Source organism: Monodelphis domestica, chromosome 7 (genome assembly GCF_027887165.1).
Source record: "Monodelphis domestica isolate mMonDom1 chromosome 7, mMonDom1.pri, whole genome shotgun sequence".
In the NCBI taxonomy this organism is placed as follows: Eukaryota; Metazoa; Chordata; class Mammalia; order Didelphimorphia; family Didelphidae; genus Monodelphis; species Monodelphis domestica.
In genome coordinates, this window is record NC_077233.1 from 84815570 (window position 1) to 84837683 (window position 22114).

A 22114-nucleotide genomic window follows, 5' to 3' on the forward strand; every position below is an offset into this window, starting at 1 on the left:
CAATACCAAAATATTTAGGTTAAGAGAAGAATGACTATCTGCTTTGTTGTTTGGATCAAATTGATCATTAAGTCAATTTCATTTTCTACAGCACTTTTGAGGCAAATTCCATAGTATTTATAATACACAAGACTAATACTTCCCATTCCATGAAAAATTATACACATTTATTTCTCATATATGGGCTTGCACTTTGGGCAAAAACAATGGAAGCATGCCATTTCCCTAAACAAACTGATGATTAGGAAGCAGTTATAGCTTTGAAGAGCTTTGGATAAATTGGCCGTTTATTCACACATCCCTAGAAGGAAGATTGAGAACTGGAACCCTCAATCTGGAGGATCCAGAGACCAACCAAGTTTCAGTATGCCATGAGTATCAGAGAGAAACTCTAGGTTCAAAACAACTTGTACTTCAGTTTCCAACAGATTACTGAGTTTCACTAAAGTGGATGAGGAAAAGAAGGGAGGATCAGTACAAAATAAAAGAAAAGGAGAGGAGAAGAGAGGACAGAAGAGGACAGGAGAGGAGAGAAGAAGAGAGGAGAGAACAGGAGAGGAAAGGCTGTAAACATTTGGTCCCAGAAAAATGCTATTCATTTCTGTGTCCTTTCACTTGGATGGCACACAGCCAGAAGTCTTAAGGTGAAACTGAAAATTGTTAAGATTTTACAAAACCAGAGAAAATGTAGTTTTCTGCCAGCAAAGCAATTTTCTCCTTCATGCAGTTCTAATTAAGGAACTTTTAATACAGAAGTATGCTTGCAATAGTTCAAAACTAAGCTAATCTCTAAAGTGATTTTCTGAGGTGTAAACAACTATGATTACCCAAACCTTAGAAATAATAGCATATTTAATCACCTCTCATGCTGCTCTATCCTTTAGCCCATTATGAAGAGAAAATGGCAAAAAAAAAATTTCCCAGATAATGTCATAAATGTATCCTAGTTTGCCTGCTTTGAAAGAACAACCATTGGTGGCAAAAAGGAGTAGTCCACATGCTATCCCTGTAAGGAAAGAAAAAGCATTAAATTATGGTCATCACTATCTCCTAGGCATTAGTTAGTAAAAAGGGAGAGTGAGCTACAACTCCATTCTACTCTGCCTAGCAGCCTCTCATCACCCCCATCACCTGATCTGGCCTAAGGACTTAAAGAGCACTAATCTTGGGCAATATGGAATTATGCTAATACAAGAAAAGCTTCTGAAAATGCACAGTCAGAAGAAAAGAGCAGGAAGTAGCATAGAGCTGTGAAAAGAGCACTCAGGAGTCAGAGTATCTGCATTCAGATTGGACTTCTGTCATTTATTACCCAAGTGATTCGGAGTAGGTCACTTAGTTTCCCTAGGTCTTTATCCATAAGAATGAGGTGGTTGGACCAGATGACCTCAAAGATGCCTTCTCACTCTAAGTCCATGATCTCTGATGTCCATCGGAGATTCTAATGACTCAAAATGACTACTTTGAGGGTGGGGGAGAGAGGGTTGTATTAGACTATGTATAGTGTTGCAGATAGCAATCTGATTATGTGTCCTCTGAAATTACTTTCAACTCTAATATTCTATATTTCCCAGCACTTTCATTGTATTTTTTATATATTTATAACAGAGTTCTGAGCCTGAAGTCAGGAAGACTTATCTTCCTGGGTTCAAACCTGGCCTCAAACACTTAATGGCTGTGTGACCTGAGCAAGACACCTAACCCTCTTTGCCTCAGTGTTCTCATCTATAAAATGGACTAGAGAAAAAGGTGGAAAACCATTCCAATATCTTTGCCAAGAAAACCCAAATGGGGTGATGAAAAGTTGGACAGAGGGTGCAGCTGGGTGGCACAGTGGATTGGGAGCCAGGCCTAGAGATGGGAGGTCCTAGGGTCAAATCTGGCCTCAGACACTTCCCAGCTGTGTGACCCCAGACAAGTCACTTGACCCCCCTTGCCTAGCCCTTACCACTCCTTTGCCTTAGAACCAATACACAGTAGTGATTCTAAGACAGAAGGTAAGGGTTTAAAAAAAAGAGTTGGACAAAACTGAACAATATCAAATATTACATCATATCTGTGTATATGTGTTATCTCCTCTACTAGACTACAAGTTCCTTAAAGTCAGGGACTGCATATTATTGAGCATAGTATCAATAATAATGATCATTAAGTAGAAATAAAAGAAGAGAGGGAAGAAACAAGAGAAGATGGAAAGGATAAAAAGAATATTGATTTGGGTCTTAGATGTCCATAAAAGTTCCTGTCTTTTTCATTTTTGAGTGAAAAGAGTCAAGAAGGGAAAAAAATGTTTCAAGTCAAGTCTACATACATGAAGCATTTATTATGTAAATATACAAATAAGATATATATTGGATAAATTTGAGTTATTCTCGGAAGGAAGACACTAGATTTAAGAGAGACAGGGAAAAGCTTCTGGCAGAAGGTGGGATTTTAGAGGATACCTGAAAGAAACCAGGAGGAAGAGATAAAAAGGGAAAGAATTCCAAGCACGGATGAGAACCAATGAAAATGCACAGTTGGGAGATGGAGTGTCTTGTTCAAGGAAAAGCAAGGAAGTCAATGTCACCGAAGACTGGAATATGTGGACAGGGATAAAGTCTAAAAATATTGAAAAGATAGGAAGGAGCCAGGTAACAAAGGGCTTTAAAAGCCAAGCAGAAGATTTTGTATTTGATCCTATATTTAATAGGAAGCCACTGGAATTAAATGAATGTGGGAGAGAAAACATGATGGTCAGAATAGCATTTTTGGAAGATCATTTTGATAGCTAAATGGAGAATAGACAGGATTAGGGAAAGATTTGAGGCTTGGAGACCAACCAGAAATCTATTGCAATGGTTCAAGTGTCAAATGATAGAAGCTTACAAAAGGCCAGGGCAGTGGCAATGGCAGAGAAGAGAAAGGTGGTATGTACAAAGAATGTCATAAAGGTAGAATTAACAAGACTTGGTACCTGTTTGAATATGAAGGATGAAAGACAGTGAAGAGTGGGAAATCCACATTATTAACCTGGATGACTGGGAAGATGGTAGTGCTCTGCACAGTTACCTGGAAATTGGAAGAAGGAATGGATTAGAGGAAAAGATGATGAGTTCAGTTTTGGACATGTTGAGCTCATGATGTCTAAAAAGCGTCCAATCTGAGACCAGGGGAGTGTCTAGGTTTTGATTTAAGACTTGAGAATCATCAGCATAGAGATAATAATTGAATCCATGGGAACTGATGGGATCACCAAGAGAAATAATATTGTGGTCAAAGAGGAACCAAAGCAGAGCCTAGAAAGAAACCCAGAGATAGTGGGCATGACCTAGATAAAAATACAGTAAAGGAGGCTGAGAAAGATTAGTCAGACAGGCAATGAAAATCAGTAGTGTCACATAATGGTGTCACATAAACCTAGAGAGAAGAAAGTGTCAAAAGAGGGTGACTGAGAGTGTCAAAGACAGCAGGGAGGTTAAGAAGAATGAGGATTGAGAAAGAGGCATTAGATTTGTCAATTAAGAGATCACTAGTGATTTTGGAGAGCGGCTTCAATTGAATGAGAAAGTCAAGTCAGATTGCATAAGCTTTAGAATCAAGGAAGTAGAGGGGAGGCCCCAATTATAGACTGCTTTCTCAAGGAATTTAGCTGAGAAAAGGAAGAAAGATGTTTCACAAAGGCTAGCAAGGATGGCACGATCAAATGAAGGATTTTTTTAAGATGGGGAACACCAGGGTAGATTTATAGGTAGCTGAGAAGCAACTAGGAGGAAGGGAGACATTGGAAATGATCGGAGACAGTCCACTGAAAACAGGACAGAACAGTATCACTTATGAATGTAGGGGAGCTTGATTTGGAAAGGAGAAAGGGTCATATGACAGAGATGAAGAAGAAGATAGTGGTGGAAGGCATTCGAGTGGTGTGAGATGAAGAGGAGAGGAAAAGAGGGAGCTCTTGGGGAATGACCTCTTTTTTTCCCAGTGAAAGGAGTTAAGTAAGAACTAGTTAAATTAAGTGAAGATGTCTGAACTTGGAAAAGACTTCAGAAATATACAATAACTGCCTCCAAATATTTATAGGGCTCTCAATTGGAAAAAACTCATGCTTAAATACAGCACCAAAAAACAAAACTGAGGTTCCAAGAGGCTATAGGTTCCACTCTATCTCTTCTTTCCAAGAAAAGGCAAACAAAAATTGAGCAGCTAAGATATACTGTCCAAAAGACAGTATCTTGTGTCTCTCTGTCTCTCTCCCTTCCCTACTGAAGTAACAAACTGCCTCTCTTCCAAAGAAGAGTTTGCTTGAAGAGTTAAGGCATGTACTTAGAATATCTTCTGCTGCCACCACCTGGAAAGTCCTGTGCAATTCATGAAATTCCCATCTTTTTAGTTCATGAGATCCCCATTCTGTGTTAGCTATGCAGAATGATATTGATTTTCAAAACTAAAATAGATATGAGCAACAAATCAGGGGCCAGACTTCTTCACTTTAACACCAAAGGTCAATTCTACCAATGCAGCCAGAAAGTTTATGTCGAAGCTGTTAATCAAGTCCTTTTGTCTATAAAGGGTTTTTTCTGTTTCTCTGAAGAATGAGCTGTTTGGGAAGTAGGGGGCTCCCATCCTTGGAGATGTACCAACAGGGGCTGGACTTCTACTTTTTAGGAATGACACAGAGGGGATTCCTTTTGAAGTACATATAGATTGAACTAGATGACTTTAGATTGGGCGATCTAGATTACGGTCCAGGAGCTTACAAATCCAGCATATAGCTTTAATAGTAAAGATAGCAGAGCAGATCAAATAAAAAGCTCTTGCTTGCAGAAAGATACCTTTTGTGTCAAGGAAGAAATGAAGAGGGGCCTAATGGATTTGTATTCCCTTACCCTTCCCAGTTTTCCCCTGATCCACTCCCTCAAAGCCAGAATAGTAGACTGGAATCCCTTAAAGGTTTTGGTTAGCTTTGTTCTTTTCAAATTATACTGAATAATGACACTCGTGACTCCATAATAGATCTATAATGAACCTAAACAAATAAACATTCAGCAAATGACTAAATACCTTTCTAGAAAGAAAACTCACTTCAGCCAGGTGGTGAATACATGGAATCAGTTTTCACAAATTGGTGCCTTTCACTCACACTACCTGTTACATTATTAAATGGATGAGATTACAACATAAAAATAGTAATGTTCTTTGCTGCTTAAAGCTAGAAAAGAACATACAGACCCTAAAAATAACTAGTGTGTGTTGCATTTGCTTCTTTTGTTTTAAACAATGACTTTCCAGACTACAGAGACAGGGGAGCAGTAAATGGCAAAAAAACAGATGCAAAGTGAGTTGCGCAGAAATAAAAATAAATAAGCTAAGATCTCCACGGTAGAAGGAAGTAGGGTGGATATCATTAACAAAGCATGAACCAGGAACCAACAGGCCAGCTCCACTATCAGTTCTGCCAAAAATTAGCTATATGATCTTGGGCAAGTCACTCTCCTGATCCAATTAGCTCATCTGTAAAATAAGGGAGTTGGACTAAATCATGTCTCAAGTCCCTTCCAGACCTAAAGACCCCATGATCACAACCCATTCCACACAAAATAGCACTTATTAAAATAATGTCAAAGGCACAATATTAAGTGTTAGACACAGAAAATCAATAAAGAAAAATAATCCCTGAACTCAAGGGACTTACATTCTACTGAAATAATCCTACTAAGATTCTTGAAGAACAAGTGAATTCTATCTGCAATATTATAAGTTAACCTAAATAAATTATGCTCAAAAACCATAGAATATCCCCACAAAGTTGCTCCAATCAAGTCATTTCACATTAACATTGTAACCAAACTGGAAAAATGCATTAAAATGTCATTCAGCCAGTTATCCACCTATTTATACAACCTTGGTCCTATAGCTTTGTCCCATAACATCCATTTTACGTAGGGATATTAAACAAAATACCCAATCCTCAATTGCCACAGTTCCACAGCATGAAATAGCACAGTTTGTTGTTGCTGAGTCATTTCAGTTGTGTCCAACTTTTTGTGACCCCATTTGGGATTTTCTTGGCAAAGATACTGGAGTGGTTTGTCATTTCCTTCTCCAGCTCATTTTACATTGGAGGAACTGAGGCAAACTGGGTTAATGATTTGCCTAGGGTCACCCAAATAGAAAGTATCTGAAGCCAGATTTGAACTCAGAAAGATGAATCTTCCTGACTTCAGGCTTGGCACTCTATCCCCTGTGCCAACTAGCTGCCAATAACAGACTGTTAATCTCTAGAAATTGTCCAAGAAAAATAATAAAAGGGCGGGAAGAATAACAAACATATTAAAACCAAAGCAGTTTCAATTTTTAAAACCAAAAGCATTCCTTAAATTAGTGCATCCTATGGGAGGATGGAGGGGGGGGTCATTTAATAAATTACACTCAAGAGAATAAGAACCTCCTACTATAAGTATATATGCTCCAGCTTTAGCTGTCCTGCGCTACAGTGAAAAATCTGGCCTAGGCAAATATTACATTTAAGGATGAAATCTACAAACACGTCTATACATTTGAAGGGTGGTATAACATACTTTTTTATTAATAATAACATGGAACCCCAGATGAATGAAGGTAATAATTAATTTCAAGGATCTTCAAAAATAATATTTTTTAATCCAAAGAGGTTTCATGGTTTTTTGCTATCTCCTTTAAATAGTCATGAAGAATTTGGGAATTTTAAGAATTAAATCACAAAATGGAGTTCTTCTAATGAGCTATTCCTATAAAACTGGGGGTGGGGGGATCCTTTCCTTCACTTTCCATCTAGCCCTCAAGCCAGAGAGGCAGGTACACACACAATTCACAAATCCATACACATTCAAAACCAACTTTAAAACAAGCCTATACAAACTGTCCTTATCACACCACCTCACCACTTTTAACCCTCAAAGTCCAGAACATCATAAAGACCAAAAACATTTCCACCATCCTTTTATTAAAGGATACATAAAACCAAAAATATAATATAACTCCTTTGGGGTAGTCATGGCAGAAACTTTGTTGGGTTAAAAAAAAATGGCATCAATTTGCAGCCAAGTTAGTACAAACTAAATGAAGTCATGACCTTTCCTTACCAAGAAAGCTTTAAGTAAAAGGAGAAATTGGATTTGGGGAGGTTAGGGTGGAGTGAGTGACCACTATTTGAGACAATGTTCTCTTCTTTCCATATCACATAGAAATGCATTTTGTTTCTCATAGATTTCTGGACTTTAATATCACTCTCAATTATTCCTCATTAAAGTGAGGGTCCCTCTTCAAGTTCACACCACCACCAGCTCCTCCACCTCCGCCAAAAAATAGTCCTTACTCACACACGACAAATAGGCTTTAGTTCTTACACAATCTATTCAGTTATGAGAAATGGATCTTAATTAAACCCTTGCCCCAACTCGTATTTTCCCATCTCATTTTTCCTCCATGCCTTTCATTCTCAATCCAGGGAATCTAATACAATTCAATTCAACAAATATTTATTAAGGCCTTTGTGTGCAGAGCACTGTACTAGTAAACAGTGGGTGGCAAGAGGGTTGGCTTGAGATCCGATGTTTAAACAAGGCAATCCTTGCCATAAAAACTCCAGCATTGGTATGAGATGTCACTCCTTGGGGGAAAGAAGGGAGGAGAGAATGTGTCCAAGCCACAGCCTCTGAGCTGTTCCAAAACCCCAGCGAAGGTGAAGAGGGAAGTTTCTTCCTCCAAGGACCCTTAGAACAGGTGCCTTTCATCCCTCTGATCTCCCATTTACTGAAAAGTCATGGAGGGATGCAAAGAACAGTCAGCCTCAAAGGACAAACGAGGGAGGGGGAAAAGTCTAGCCTGCTCAAAACTACCAGTCTTCTTTTTCCCCTTGACACTGTAGCCACTGCCGCCACCACCACTAAGGTAAAAGAGGAAAATATATAAAATCCAAAAAATAGGAGCTCTCTCTGGTTTTGCTAACAGGAACACTCTTGGCTCTGAAATGGGCCTCAGAGACTATCCCATACAATCTGGTCTTTTTCAGAGATAAGGAGAGGTGTATTTAAGGAAGGGAAATGACTTGCCCACTGTCACATACGTAGCCAATAACAAAGTCGGGCTTGTAACCCAAGGCCACTGACTTGATTGTAGCCCATCTCTATCCATAGGAATTTTATCAGACGCGTTCTCTGGACATATCTCTTCACTCTCCTCTCCAACTGGCCTCTTCCCCCCTCACCTCCCATCCTCAAAAGAAAAGAATCAAATGAAAAAGAAAAACGTTGCACCTCAGCTCTGCATTCTAAATCACAGATCCCTCTCCCTGACCATAGTCCAGCCTCCTTCCAGGTATATTATGCCTCTGGTCAGAGAATCCCCAGACCACCTCCGCCTGGCCCCAAGTCCACTTCCCCTTTCCAGCCTGGGACTAGGAGACCCCGCCTCCAGCCCTGAGCCAGCTCGTCTACTCCTCCGTCCCCCTAAGCTTGGGGCTTTTAGAGAAAGGAGGAGGCAGAAGAGATAGAGGCTCTCGGCCGCATGCCCCACCCCCAGGCGCCTACAAACCCCCCCACAACCCCCTTCACATCCACGCGGGCCAGCCTCACCACGCGCCCAAGTTCTGAGAGTGGGCAGCAGGGACAGCTCCTTCATCCTTCACCGAGGTTTAACCCTCGCCCCCTCCAACTCGATCCCACCTCCCCGCACACGGGTGGAGCAGGGCAGGGCAGGGCTGGGCAGGGCAAGGCAGAAGGAGGGAAGGCGAGGTTTTCCAGGTAAACAGTTCCTGGCGAGCAGACAAGACTTTGTAGGAGAAAGTTGGAGGATCCAGGAGGCAGGCGACCGCTCCCCTCCTTTCAGAAAGAGGTCTCCCAGCACCAAGAAACCTTGCCCTGACCCAAAGCGAGAAAGCCCCTCGGGCCCAGTCGGCTCCCAGCCCCTTTGTCCAGCTCAGACGCCCAGGGGCCCCCAGCTTACCCCAGAGCAGCACCAGGAAAAGTTGCAGCCCCCGACGCGCTCGCCGCTCCATCGCGCTCGCTCCAGAGAAGCCTCGGTGGAAGGTTCCCAGAAGAGGGGAGCCAGGGGCCGGCTCGGACTCCAGGGGGCGGGGAGAGGAGGGACAGTGAAGGGAGAATCGGAGGAGGAGCCGGGGATAAAGGGGAGTGCGAGACAGCCCGAGGTAGGTGAGCAGCTTCTGCAGCGCCCACTAGCCTGGTTCAGCCTGGCCGCGCCTAAGGACCCTCCACCTTCTCCTCTATGCCGCGTGCCTCCCAGGCTCAGTGCGTCTGCTCTCCCAACCCAAGCACAGAAGCGGGAGGAAAGCCAACCGACTTCTCTCCCGCCTCCTAAGCAGAGACAGACTGCCCCTCCGCGCCCAGGACCTGGAACTCTCCTTTTTTCTTTTTCTTTTAGGTTTATGGTTTGTTCCCTCCCCCAAAGGCAGGTCCCTTTGGATGGGTTGAAGGATGAAGAGGATGTAGTGGCTATTCTGGGATCTTCCAGGGAAGTTAGGGGCCGGAACTACCAATAAGAAGGACTGTGGGAGGAATGAGGGACAAAGGGAGACGTGTGTGTGTGTGTGTGTGTGTGTGTGTGTGTGTGTGCGTCCCCATTACTTTGTGCATCAGCCGCCCGTGTGCATACGTATATAGTTGGGTCTTCGTGCCTTTTCTCTTGCAAGGATCAATAAACATTCGTTCACAGGGCTTAGTGCGCGCGCACACAAGATAGACACACAAGAAGAGAAGATATCAAGGTAAGAACTGTCCAAAATTAGATGCCAATTCCCAAACCAATAAACTTTTTTTTTTTTTAAACCCTTACCTTCTGTCTTGGAGTCAATACTGTGTATTGGCTCCAAGGCAGAAGAGTGGTAAGGGCTAGGCAATGGGGGTCAAGTGACTTGCCCAGGGTCACACAGCTGGGAAGTGTCTGAGGTCGGATTTGAACCTAGGACCTCCCATCTCTAGGCCTGACTCTCAATCCACTGAGCTACCCAGCTGCCCCCCACCAATAAACTTCTTATTCTTGTAGTTGTGATAAAAATAATAATAGGTGGCATTTATAACACGTTGCTACAAGTGCTAGTACTAATACTACAGATGAGGCTCTGAGAGATTAATTGCTCATGGTCTCTGGTTAGTAAGTGAGGGAAAATTTGAACCCAAGTTTTCTGGCTCCAACTTGGACACTCTTCCTGATAAGTCAGGCTACTACCCTAATATACAAAAGTAACACAATCATTTTCTTCAGAACCACAAAGATTCTGTCTTTCAGGAGATTGTTTTCTGTGAATTGTAATGTGGCTAGCACTTGATAAAGGTTACTGATATTGTTGATAGCTTTATGTGGCTATCTAATACTGTAGAATATACCCTTGCTTTTTTTTTCTATTTTTAAACCTTTTTTTCATTTTCTTCCTTCTGAGATGAGAGAAGATTGATCTTATTTGTACCTTTTAACTCAAATAAATTCTAAAATCATTTCAAAGAATTGTTCACCTCATCCTTCCAAAAGAAATTAGCAGATGACCTCTCTCTTTCTATCTAAGGAAATTCATGTGGCACAAAGGAGGGTGGTTCTGGAGGTCAATAGCAAATCTCTTGTGAAATGTATTATATCATTATGAAGCCATTTTAAAACGGAGAGATATTAAAGGTAGTCACCACTTCTACAATATGTAATGTTGATTTGGCAAATAAAATGAGCAAAGGCAAATTGAGATATATGACTATCAGCAAAATCAGTTTATTAACAGTCATACATATATCTGCTAACAAAGTAGGTCAAATTGACAACCTCAATAAATCCAGCAACCCCAATGAGGAGAGGACCCTCTCTTGGCATACAACAAAGAAGGTGTCTTAGTAATCATGAAACACTAGGATTGGCTCTATTAAAGAAAAGGGGGCTGGCATTCAGGTGAGGCTAATCACACCCCTCTGACAATTAAGGAAAGTTTATTTTACAGGGCAGCTAAGTGGTTCAGTGAATAGAGTGCCAGAGCTAGTCAGGAAGACTCATCTTCCTGAGTTAAACTCTGGATGGTTGCAGACACTTTCCAACTAGATGACCAGCTGGGCAAGTTACTTAATTATCTTTGCCTCAGTTTCCTCATATGTAAAGTGAGCTCAAGAAAGAAATGGCAAATCATTCCAGTATCTTTGTCAAAAAAACCTCTAAATGGGGTCATGAAGAGTTGGGCCAACTGAAACAACAACACAATTGTTTTAGGGGACCCATCTGCATCTTGTAATATTTGTCATGGAATCAAAACTACCAAATTTGCTGTCTCCTTGGAAGAGATAAAAAACTCCTATTATTGTACAAGGATAGGCAAGGACAGACAACATATTTTGGTGGAACAGTACCAAGTTAACTTCTAGGACTTAAAGATAACAAACAGAAGTCCCAGAAATATCTGAGGGGCCATGAGTATGAAATATATCAACTTTTCTTTTAATTATAATTTTAAAGTAACTCAGAGGAAGAGCTGAATTCCTGAACTTAAAGGGCATAGAAAAGTGGTTTTAGGCAGATGCAGACTCAGTTATAAAAATCAATACAGTGTAAAATCATTTACATTGTAGAATCAATATAGTAGGAACTTGAGGTAATATTATTTGAATCATCTCACTGAGTTATGCTAAATCAGTGATGGCAACCATTTTAGAGACTGAGTGCCCCACATCAGCACCTGTCCCCCCCTTTACCCTAGACATGGGATAGAGAGTAGAAGTACTCCCGTTAGGGCTGCTGACCAGAGGTGAGTCATGTCAGAAATGTCCTCCACTGAGGTGGAAACGGGAATGATCCCTCTCAAACCTAGCTCATCTCCAACCCCACCAAGAGATTCACCTTCACCACAGACTCAACAGGCTGCTGGCCCCACTGCAACCTCACTCTGAAAGGGAAGGAGGAAGGGCTCCCATTGGACTGCTGGGCAGAGGGACAGGTCATGTGAAAAATGTCCTCAGGCTCATGGAGAAGGGGAGGGGAGCAGCTAGACTCCAGTCCCTCTGGCTTTCTAGTAATGAACTCTGGTGTGTGATGGCACATGTGCCCACAGAGAGGGTTCTCCATGCCCTCTCTGTCACATGTGCCATCAATTTGCCACTGGAGTGCTAAATCACAACAAATTTACCAAATACTAAATTCAGGCATCATCCTCAGCACTCTACCGTTTCATGGTTTATGTTCTCTTCTGCTATACAATAAATAAATACTCTTCTAAGTGAAAGCAGCACACGACAAGATAACAAAGTCAGAACCATACCCATAATAAAACAGCTGGGAGGTCCATTAACTAGAAATCACTAAGTGATTTTTAAACTCTTCAGTCAACTCACCCAAGTTTCAATTTCCAGTGAACTAGAATAAAATGACCAAGCCCAAAAAATGACCAAAAAAGATGTTTCCCCCTGTATAACATATACAATAGTTTATGAATACAAATACCTTAGAGTGAATACATTGACAATATGATGGAACTACAGTTATTTCAGAGATTGTTAAGGGTAAAAATTAGGGTTGTTGACTGAATATATTATTTTAGTGATCACCAGGGATTTAAATTCAATCTCAATAAAATACTCAAGTCAGTTTGGGATTTTTATGGTGGTTTAATTACAATAGTAGGAAGGAATTAAGAAGAAGAGAGAGAGGAAAGGGTGTAAGATTTCTCCGGCCTAGCCTAAGACAAGGGAAGTTCAGAGGCCTCAGTGAAGAGGCCTCCTCAGAAGATTAAATCTAGCTTGGCTTCCAGCCACAAGGTCTACTCTAAGATGAAGAGCCTCCTAAGAGGATTGTGCTTTAGGAGGTAAAGGAAAGGAGGAATCAGCAGCTACTCACCAAGGTTACTTAGGGAAGATGCCTCACCTAACCCATACTACAGAGCAAAAACATGCAAGCACGCCAAGAATGCCACCACGAGCTTCCAACACTGAACTGTGAGAGCCCAACGTCCCCAAGAGACTGGAAAGTGGAAGTGACACGAAATATATAGACAATTCTTTACATCACTTCCTGTATCTCACATGTGCCAATGATAGTTTAAGCTTGGCTTAGGACAGCCCAAGGGGTCTGTCAATTGTTTCTGATTTGTCACTTGTTAGCACATATTGGTCATAGGCCATCCTCCTCATGGTTAATCCTTAAGTGGGGGTGTATACATTCCTGATTGCTAGAATTCTAAAGACTAAGCAGGTCGGAGTAAATCTAAAATTCACAATACTCATACTTCCTATTACTACTCTCTCATCCAAGGAAAGCATCCACAGTCCTCTTGGCTTCTGTAAGTTGCCCAATTAGGTCAAAGCTCAGTGTACAAAGTGTGAGAGTGGGGGAGGAAGGAGGGGCAAGGAAGTAGGAAGAGAAATAAAGGGGTTTGCTTTTTCACAATGTTTATACAGCAACATCAAATATCACAAACCCATGAATCTATCCACATGAGCGCTCATTCAACAGAAGTAGATTGGGGGGTGGGGGGGAGCATGGCGCAGCTTGGTGGAGAGTCAAGCCTAGAGACAGGAGGTCCTGGGTTCAAATATGATCCCAGACACTTCCTAGCTGGGTGACCCTGGGCAAGTCACTTAACCCCTATTGTCTAGCCCTTACTGCTCTTCTGCCTTAGAACCAACATACAATATTGATTCTAAGATGGAAAGTAAAGGTTTAAAAAAAAAAGTAGATAAGAACCATCTAACTTAGTCTTAGAAAATTGTTATATGCTTCAGCTCAAGATCATACATTAATTTGTGTCAGAGGTGAAATGTGAACTCAGGTCCTACTGGCTAACCACTACAATGCTGCATCTCACAGTTCACCTAGTAGGTGCTAAATAAATATTGGTGGATTTGGATGGTTTATTTCAAACAATATGATAAGGGCAGCAGGTCTACAGAAGAGAGACTATGAGGCAAGGAAAAATTTTCAGCCAGTAAATCACAACCATAAGTGATGGCCTTCTATGCCAATTAATGGGGTGGGGAAGTAGAGAGGGAAAGGGAAGAACTTTCTCTGATTTATTTCTTTCAAGCCAAGTGCCTTTGTAGAGATGGGGGACGGGGGAGCAGATGGTGTCAGGAGAGGGTAGGGGGAGTTAGAAAGAGGAGGCAGATTGCTGCTTAGTTTAAACCAAATGGGAAGTCACACTAAAACTCTTCTCCTGTCATGTGTTCAAAAGGAAAGAAAGACATATAAAAACACTTCTCAAAATCCAGTTTTGGAAAGCCAGAGACCAGCCACCATCATCCTATCTCCCAAGACACACTAAAAGTAACTTCCATGTGTTGTTCAGTGATTTCAGTTGTGTCCTACTCTTTGTGGTCTCATTTGGGGTTTTATAGAATAATATGGTAATAATAACTTAAATTTATTCCTGAATGCTTGGGTTTTAGATGAAGCCTTCTCCAATTCTCTCTTCAAAGTAAGCAAAAGATTGGAAGTACAGTCAGGTCCAACAGCTCTTTGTGGTTTGTCCACAGGTTTTCACATCCCAGATTGCATAGTAGTTATCTGTATTCCTTACTAACCTACTACAAGGTCAACGCAGATGGGCAAGGTAGAAGCTTTCATCATCTTTGTGTTCCCACGATGTCTGGCAGTGCCTTCTATATAGTAGACACCAGATAAATATTTATTGAGTTAGAAACAACACCTCCACTTTACAAATATCACATTTTCTCCTCACAGCAAGCATGAGAGGTAGATGTTCTTATCATCCCCATTTTATAGATGAGGTTGAGTGATTTGCCCAAGGTCACCCATGTAATAAGTTTCTGAGATTTGATTTGAACTTGTCTTCCTACTGGTACTCTGGCCAATGTGCCATGTAGCTGTCTGAGGCCACTTTCCTGCCCCATTCCTCCATAGAAGGCCATTAACAAGCACCTTTGCCAAAACCAGGTGGCTAGACCTTCAGTTCTTGTGTTCTTTCACAGTTCAGTTCTTTCACAGCTCTGGTCAAGTATTCTTGAGCCTGTGGCAAGACTGTATTCCTAAACCTTTTCACCCTTCTCTAGTTCTAGTAACATTAATAGCTTTAAGCCATAATACCCAATGCTCTGCCCCCCAACCAAAGAAATAGAGGTATCTTGGGCTCTCCCCTGTTTCCAGTCTGATTATGTTGAAACATAACTGTGGGGCAGAGACAAAAGCATTGGAAATGTAGTCAACAGACATGTATAGATTCCAAGTCTGCTTCTTACAGACTGTTGTAAGTGTTGGCTTGGGCAATAATCACAATGGGTGTAGGCTTTAAGGTCTGCAAAGTGTTTTCCTCATGACTACCCTGTGAAATATTAATGCATGTTTCCTGATCCCTCTTTTACACATGAGGAAATTCACTGTATTTCCCTAAGCTTCAGTTTCACCTGAAAAATGAGGGGATTGGGCTAGATTTCTCAGAGACTTGTGGTAGAGACTTGAAGAGAGAGAGGTTTTGCAGGACAAGCCAAGATGCAAGAAACAAGGCTGGGGACCTGTCTGTCAGTCAAGGAGAAGGTTCCAAATGGAATGTTCCCAGGAGGAGAGGCAGTTGAGCTGGCCAGGAGAAACTGAGAAACTTGTGTCTCTGGCTCTCTGTCTCTGAGAGTTGAAGCTGGCCAGGAGGAAGAAGCTGAACTGATATTATTCAGTTTCTGTCCCAGGCTGAAGGACCCTTGAGGGGGGCTACTGAAATTGGTGGCTTTGTGAAGAAGGAAAAAGATTTTAACTGCTGTCCTCCATCTCTGACTGTCCCTCTGTCACAGTTGTGATGTCCCAAGCCCACATAATCTTCATTTTAGATTAGGGACATCCTCATCCCTCTTACCTCAGTTTCCCATCCTGTTTCCCAATAAACCCCCTGACTTGAAAAGGAAAAGAGTAACTTTATAGTTCATTCAGGGGGTGGGGGGGTGGGAGGGAAGAAGCCAAAGGCTTCAAGAAGAACTGGGAGGTGAGGGAGACAGGGAGCAGAGGGTGAAGGGGGGAGGGAAAGAGGGTAGGAGGAGATTAGGAGAAATATTGATTCACTAGTCATCAGTAGGGATCAGTAGGCAAACCCCAAAGCATTCCCCTGCCTCAGTATCTCTCAGTGTCTCTCCAAGTTCTTCTATCTCCATTGCAAATAGGCAAGTGTGTCCCCACACTTAGTCGCAGCTTTCTCTAGTCTCAAGCCAAAGTACATCAGTCACTGCAGCAACAAGAAATAGTGTCACACAGATTAACATTTCTATTTCAGACTTTACTAGGTCTAAATCCTATGATCCATGTCATTTTTCTGGTCAAAAACTTTCTATGGTTCCCCATTGTTTCCAGAAGACTAATTCCTTGGTCTACTATGAAATGTCCTTGTCATTTTGGCCCCAACTTTATTTATTTCCCACTATTCTCCATTTATGTCTCAAACATTCAGGGGTTATTGTGGAATCTGCTCTTACAAGCTCCCAAAACTATTAAATTTTCAGTGTGAGCCTTCCAACTCTGAAATAAGCAAACCTAACAAATTGTGGTTTGATTTATCATTTTGTAGCCTGTCTAGATTTAAGAAATTAATAGAGAAAGTGTTCACAATGCAGATTAAGCTTAAAAGTGTTTTTTCCAAGTCAGTTGGTAAACAATTCCCAGTACACCCCACATTCCAATTAAAATAAAACTACTTCCTGTTCCCTGAATATATCTCACAACTTCTTGCCTCTGAGCCTCTGTTCCTATTTTTGCCTTTGCCTGGAATACCCCCTGGCCCTAGTTCCACTTGCTTATTTCCTATTCGTCCTTTAGACCTCATTTAAATGCCATCTCTTCTTTGAAGCCTTCAACAATCACTTTCTCAAAGTAATCAAAAGATTACTTTCTGTGAGGTCCAACAGCATTTTGTTTATAGTTCTTCCACAGGCTTTACCCATTCCAGCTTGCACTATAGTTGTCTGTATATCTTACTAATCTACTGCAAGGTTAACAAACATGGCAGGGAAAATGCTTTCTTCATCTTTGTATTCCCACAATGCTTGGCAGTGCCTTCTATATGGTCAACACTGAATAAATATTTGTTGAATTGGAGACATCTCCATCTGCTTCATCCTCCCCAGAGCCCTACATTCTTTCATTTCCTTGGAAGCCCTGATTCCAATCTTCCCCTGACATCCATCAGAAGGCCAAAACATAAAATAACACTCTCTATGCTATGGCATTTTTCTTCCAGTTCTAACAATAACAAAAGAAAAGCAGAATTATCACAGTCTGAGTATTTGGTTAGCCTATAGTCACACTTTGGCTAGAAATTCATGAGATGAATTTCATCCACCAGACTTTTAGATGTTCTACCTCTTTGTTCATAGGCAAGTTTGGACTTTCAAAGCAACTCATTTCCAATTTCAACTCATATTAGATGACACAACTCATTAATCCTTCAGTTCCTACTTAAAGCATTTCAGTTTGTATCTTCATTGCTTTGGGAAATTGGAACAAAGATCACCTGCAGAGAGCTGCAAATGTTTCCTTCCAAAAGAGCTTATGCTATGTCTCTGAAGGCTATTTGCATAATTTCACAGAAATGTTTTCCAGAAATGTCATAGTCTACAAAAAGAAGTCTACAACCAATTAGCCCAAATCAGATTGGGATGTTGGACTGATATAGCCAAATTTTGGGTTTCCTTTAATCCACAATCAGATTTAACTACTTATATTTATTCTACTAATAACATTGAAAAAATAAAGCAAAAGAACAGAAGGAAAGCTAGAAGAACTCAGAGATAAGTAGAACAGCTTCAAAAGTTTATATGTTGAATGTGTTATATGCTTAACAAAAAGAAAAACAAGGTCTATGTAACTGTTATGATTTTTAAAAAATTTTTAACCCTTATCTTCCATCTTGGAATCAATATGTGTATTGGTTCCAAGGTAGAAGAGTGGTAAGGACTAGGCAATAAGGCTTAAGTGATTTTCCTAGTGTCACCCAGCTAAGAAGTGTCTGAGACCACATTTGAACCCAGGACCTCCCATCTCTGGGCCTGATTCTCAATCTACTGAGCCACTTAGTTGTCCCCAAGAGTTATATTTCAGGAACCATGCTCCTGTGTTCTATGTACATATGGAAATGTTGAGTATATTTGAATTATTAAAAAGAAAATGAAAAAAAATGTATAAGAAAAATAAAATATAGGATTTAGATATGGGAGAGATATTGGAAATGATCTAAACCCCTCATTTTATAAAGTAGGAAACTGAACCACAGAGATGAGGCAAGACTGCCCAACATCACACAGGTAATCAATGACACAGATCAGTTCTTCTGATTCTGAAGCCAGAGCTCTTTCCACTATCCCACTACCTTTCTATGATGGAACAAAATTGGACTATTTTCAGTTTCTAGAAGTAAAAATAAGTAAATACTCCTAGTATTGAAAAATATATAGGAATTTTAATAATAAATTGAAAGAGAGTAAAGAAAAAAAAAAGGTTCTTCAGTCAAGTAAGCAGAACAAAAGAGCCAGAGACTCACACCTGTAGCACTTAACCAAAAGCTCAAGCTTCAAAAAAGAGAGAGAGGGAGAGAGAGGAGAGAGAGAAAGAAAGAGAGACAGAGACAGAGAGACACAAACAGAGAGAGAGGGAGGAGAGAGAGGAGAGAGAGAGAGAGAGAGAGAGAGAGAGAGAGAGAGAGAGAGAGAGAGAGAGAGAGAGAGAGAGAGAGAGAGAGAGAGAGAGAGATCTGCAGTATGGGTCTCAGCCAAATTTATCTCCCAAGCATCTTTACATAAAATGGGGATGTAACTTAAAAGGATGCTGGGAATGTAGTTCAGGTGTGGCAAATTTTCCACCTGAACATTCTCCCCTGTGATCCTTGGGTAGACCAGTCTCCCCAATGGATCATTTTAAACATAATTAACTAAAATATATACAATTTTACACAGGGAAAATACAACAACTTGGGGATAAGGAAACAAAAGGGAATCAAGAACAAAATCAATTAGGGGCAGTCCCCTTTGGTACAACAAAGTACATATAAACAAATGTATTCAACCCCCCAAAGTACAGTTCTGCACATTCAGTTTTGCTCAGAAACTCCTGTAGCAGCGTGTGGTCTCCTCAGGCATCTCCATGGCATCTTCCACAGGGAAATTAATCTCTGGATTCCAAGAGGCATCAAATTTCTTATCTTTAAAAAAAATTTTGTCTCAAAAGAAACTTAAAACTTTTCATTACAAAATAAAACACATTCCCCCCCTGAGGAGGATACAGGGATACACATAGGAATCACACAGAGATACATGGTCAAGTCATAAGGCATGTGGATCAATTATCAAAAAACATCAAAGAATTCAAATAAATTTAAAAATAACCTCTGAGTGAAATATAGAATATCAAAAACATGAAAAAGTTTAAGAAAAAGGAGGAAAATTCACAAATCACAATAGGTTCTTATAGTGATCCATGTCCCATAAGCCTACAACAACAATCACTCACTAACCCAATTTAGTATTCTAGACTACAGTAAGTTGTCACATCATGAAAGAAAATAGAGAGAGAAAAAAAATTAGGTCTTGAAACAAATGGGAGATGACATTCCCTGGTTTGACCCTTTTTCTGCTGTCAAGGATTATGGAGTCAGACCCAAAACAATTGTTATTATATACTTGATAAAGGGTGTGGTACAAGGAAGTCCTGCATTTAACACATGTTAAACAGCCGCAACCTCAAGTCTCATACATGATCAAGTCCCTGTGCTCTTTGCGCAGAATGTCATCAATCCCCAAAGGATTGATTTGGTTTTTTACCTTTTGTGCTTATGTGGCACTTTGCAGTTCAACTTCTGTGTTCCTTTGTGGTCCATTTTTTCCTTGATTCAGATATAGTCATTAAGCAAAAGTCTGATATAAGTTAGTGGCAGGTTAAAAGTCCTAAGCTTTTTTGGGTATGCATCTATATGCTAGGCAAATGAACATCTTAGTTTATTCTATTGCAAAAAGTAAAGCAGTTAAAAAAACTTTTTTTCAATATTGGTGACATGTGCTTTAAATATAAAAAAATAAGAGAAAAAACTCAAATACTGTATTGCACATTCAGGAAGAAAAATAATAATAATAAATATAAAAATTGTGTATATTTCACAATTATAGAGGTAAAATATAGAGGCTACTTTTTGATGAAAAATAAAATCCATTTCTTCCTTAACTTGCCATAATTCACAGTGTGAGTGTAAATGAGATAGATAAAGTAATGGAGGTATAATAGCAATAATACATTTAAAATTTTACAGAAGGCACAAAATGTTATGAAGGGCACATCAGGTCAATATAGATTACTAATATGAGTTTTTTTGAGGTAATATATGTATTGTTGCAAAAGGGCAATTTGTTCAAATAGAAAGATTAAATACAGTGCAACAAAATAATACAGATCCAGCAATAGGGAAGTCTTATTTTGATCAATAGTCAAATAAAATCGATACAGTCAATTATTCATTATCAACAGAAGGTTTTACATGGCTACAATGAATCCATGAGTCCCTCTCCCTAATTTTAATAACTGTTGGTGTAGTCAAAAGGACATGGAATGGTCCATTATAAACAGGTTCAGTCGGCCTAGTACGTTTGAAATTCTTTAGGTAGACGCTATCACCTGGGTTTAAATCATGAAGCGAGAAGTCTATGGGACCTGCTTGGACAGCAGCTCCAGAGTCATGGAGTTCTCACAATTTAGTTTGTAATTGTCTGATATATGTGACAATGGTTGTATCCCCTCCTAACAATGACATATAGGCAGGGATAAATGGTGGTGCCTGAATAGGTGGATGTCCAAGTACTGTCTCAAATGGTGAGATATGTAAATCACCTCTGGGTCTGCTTCTGAGTTAAAATAGGGCCAGAGGTAGAATTTCGGGCCATTTTAAATGTGTCTCTGTACACAATTTTCCAATCATAGTTTTAAGTTCTTTATACATTTGCTCAACTTGGCCAGAGCTCTGGGGATGGTATGGGGCATGAAATTTAGGAGTTATTCCTAAACATGAGTGAATGTGTGATAAGACTGAATCAATAAAATGAGTTCCTCTATCTGAATCAATTTGTGCTGGGAGGCCAAAACAGGGAATAATTTCTTTCAAAAGAATTTTGGAAACAAAAACAGATGTGGCCTGATCACTTAGGAAATGCTTCTGGCCACCTGGTCAGCTGATCTACTATGACTAAACAAAATTTATACTGTCCAGATTTTGGCATAGAGATAAAAATCAATTTGTAAGTGTTCAAATGGTGTGTAAGTGAGAAGGTGTCCACCAAAGGCTTTTCCTCAAAAGGCATGTTGATTAAAGGCCTGGCAGGTAGGACAAGCTATGCATGCTTTAGAGGCAATTGTAGTTATTCCAGGTGCTATCAAACTTTTTTTTAACAGAGTCTACAATGCCTTGAGTGCCAAAATGACCATATTTATGGATGGATTGACAAATTTGGTTATAGAAATTTCTAGGGAGCATGGGTTTGCCTTCTGATGATACCCATATTCCATTAATTTGTTTGACTTAAAAAATTTTTCCCACTTTTCCACTTCCTTGTCATTGTAGGAAAGGGATGGATTGAAATCATTAGTAACTGTTGGGGTCAAAATTAACTCAGGCCCTTCTAAGGTCTCTAGCTTCACTGCTACATCTGCTCATTCATTTTCCCTGGAGACAGGGTCAGTACCATGTGTGCAGGCAGAGCAGTGAACAACAGCTATGGCTTCAGGGAGCTAGAAGGCAGAAAGAAGGTGAGTAATAAGGTCTGCATTGGCATTACAGTTAGTGCCTGAAGTATAAAGATAAAGATGATGGTGTTCAAGGAAGATGTCAGTCTGTCCTCCCTAGTGTAACCAAGTTTTTCACTACAAAACCCAGAATCCACAATTGGATTTCAGACCTTTTCTTCCATGGAGAATATCTGAACATTTTTTTATACACTAGGAAGAATAAAACAGGGGAAATAATTCCTGCTTGGAAAATCTTAACTTGGGGTCAAATACCCTAGACACTCTTCCAAATCTTTAAAACATTCCTTAACCCCTTTTCCCCATTGCCCCTCATTCTCCCAATTCAGCAAACTCACTGATGATACAAATAAAAAAACAAACATCATCTGAAGTAAATGTTCCATCCTTCCCATTTCAATAT

General features: G+C 40.3%; 1 protein-coding gene across 2 annotated transcripts in view; it reads right to left on the reverse strand.

Annotated features, from left to right (window-relative positions):
* Nucleotides 1-9600, reverse strand: part of RAMP3 (receptor activity modifying protein 3) — a 46022-nt gene extending 36422 nt beyond the window's left edge. Inside the window, exon 1 of one of the 2 annotated variants that reach the window (XM_007500449.3) lies at nucleotides 8965-9600. In XM_007500449.3, the coding sequence (XP_007500511.1) occupies nucleotides 8965-9016 (52 nt within the window). In that variant the 5' untranslated portion in view covers nucleotides 9017-9600. Of the gene's footprint in view, nucleotides 1-2956; nucleotides 3051-8964 lie in introns of those variants that run through there. The other variant, XM_056804878.1, reaches the window with a different exon arrangement.
* Between the last annotated feature and the right edge of the window lie 12514 nt (nucleotides 9601-22114).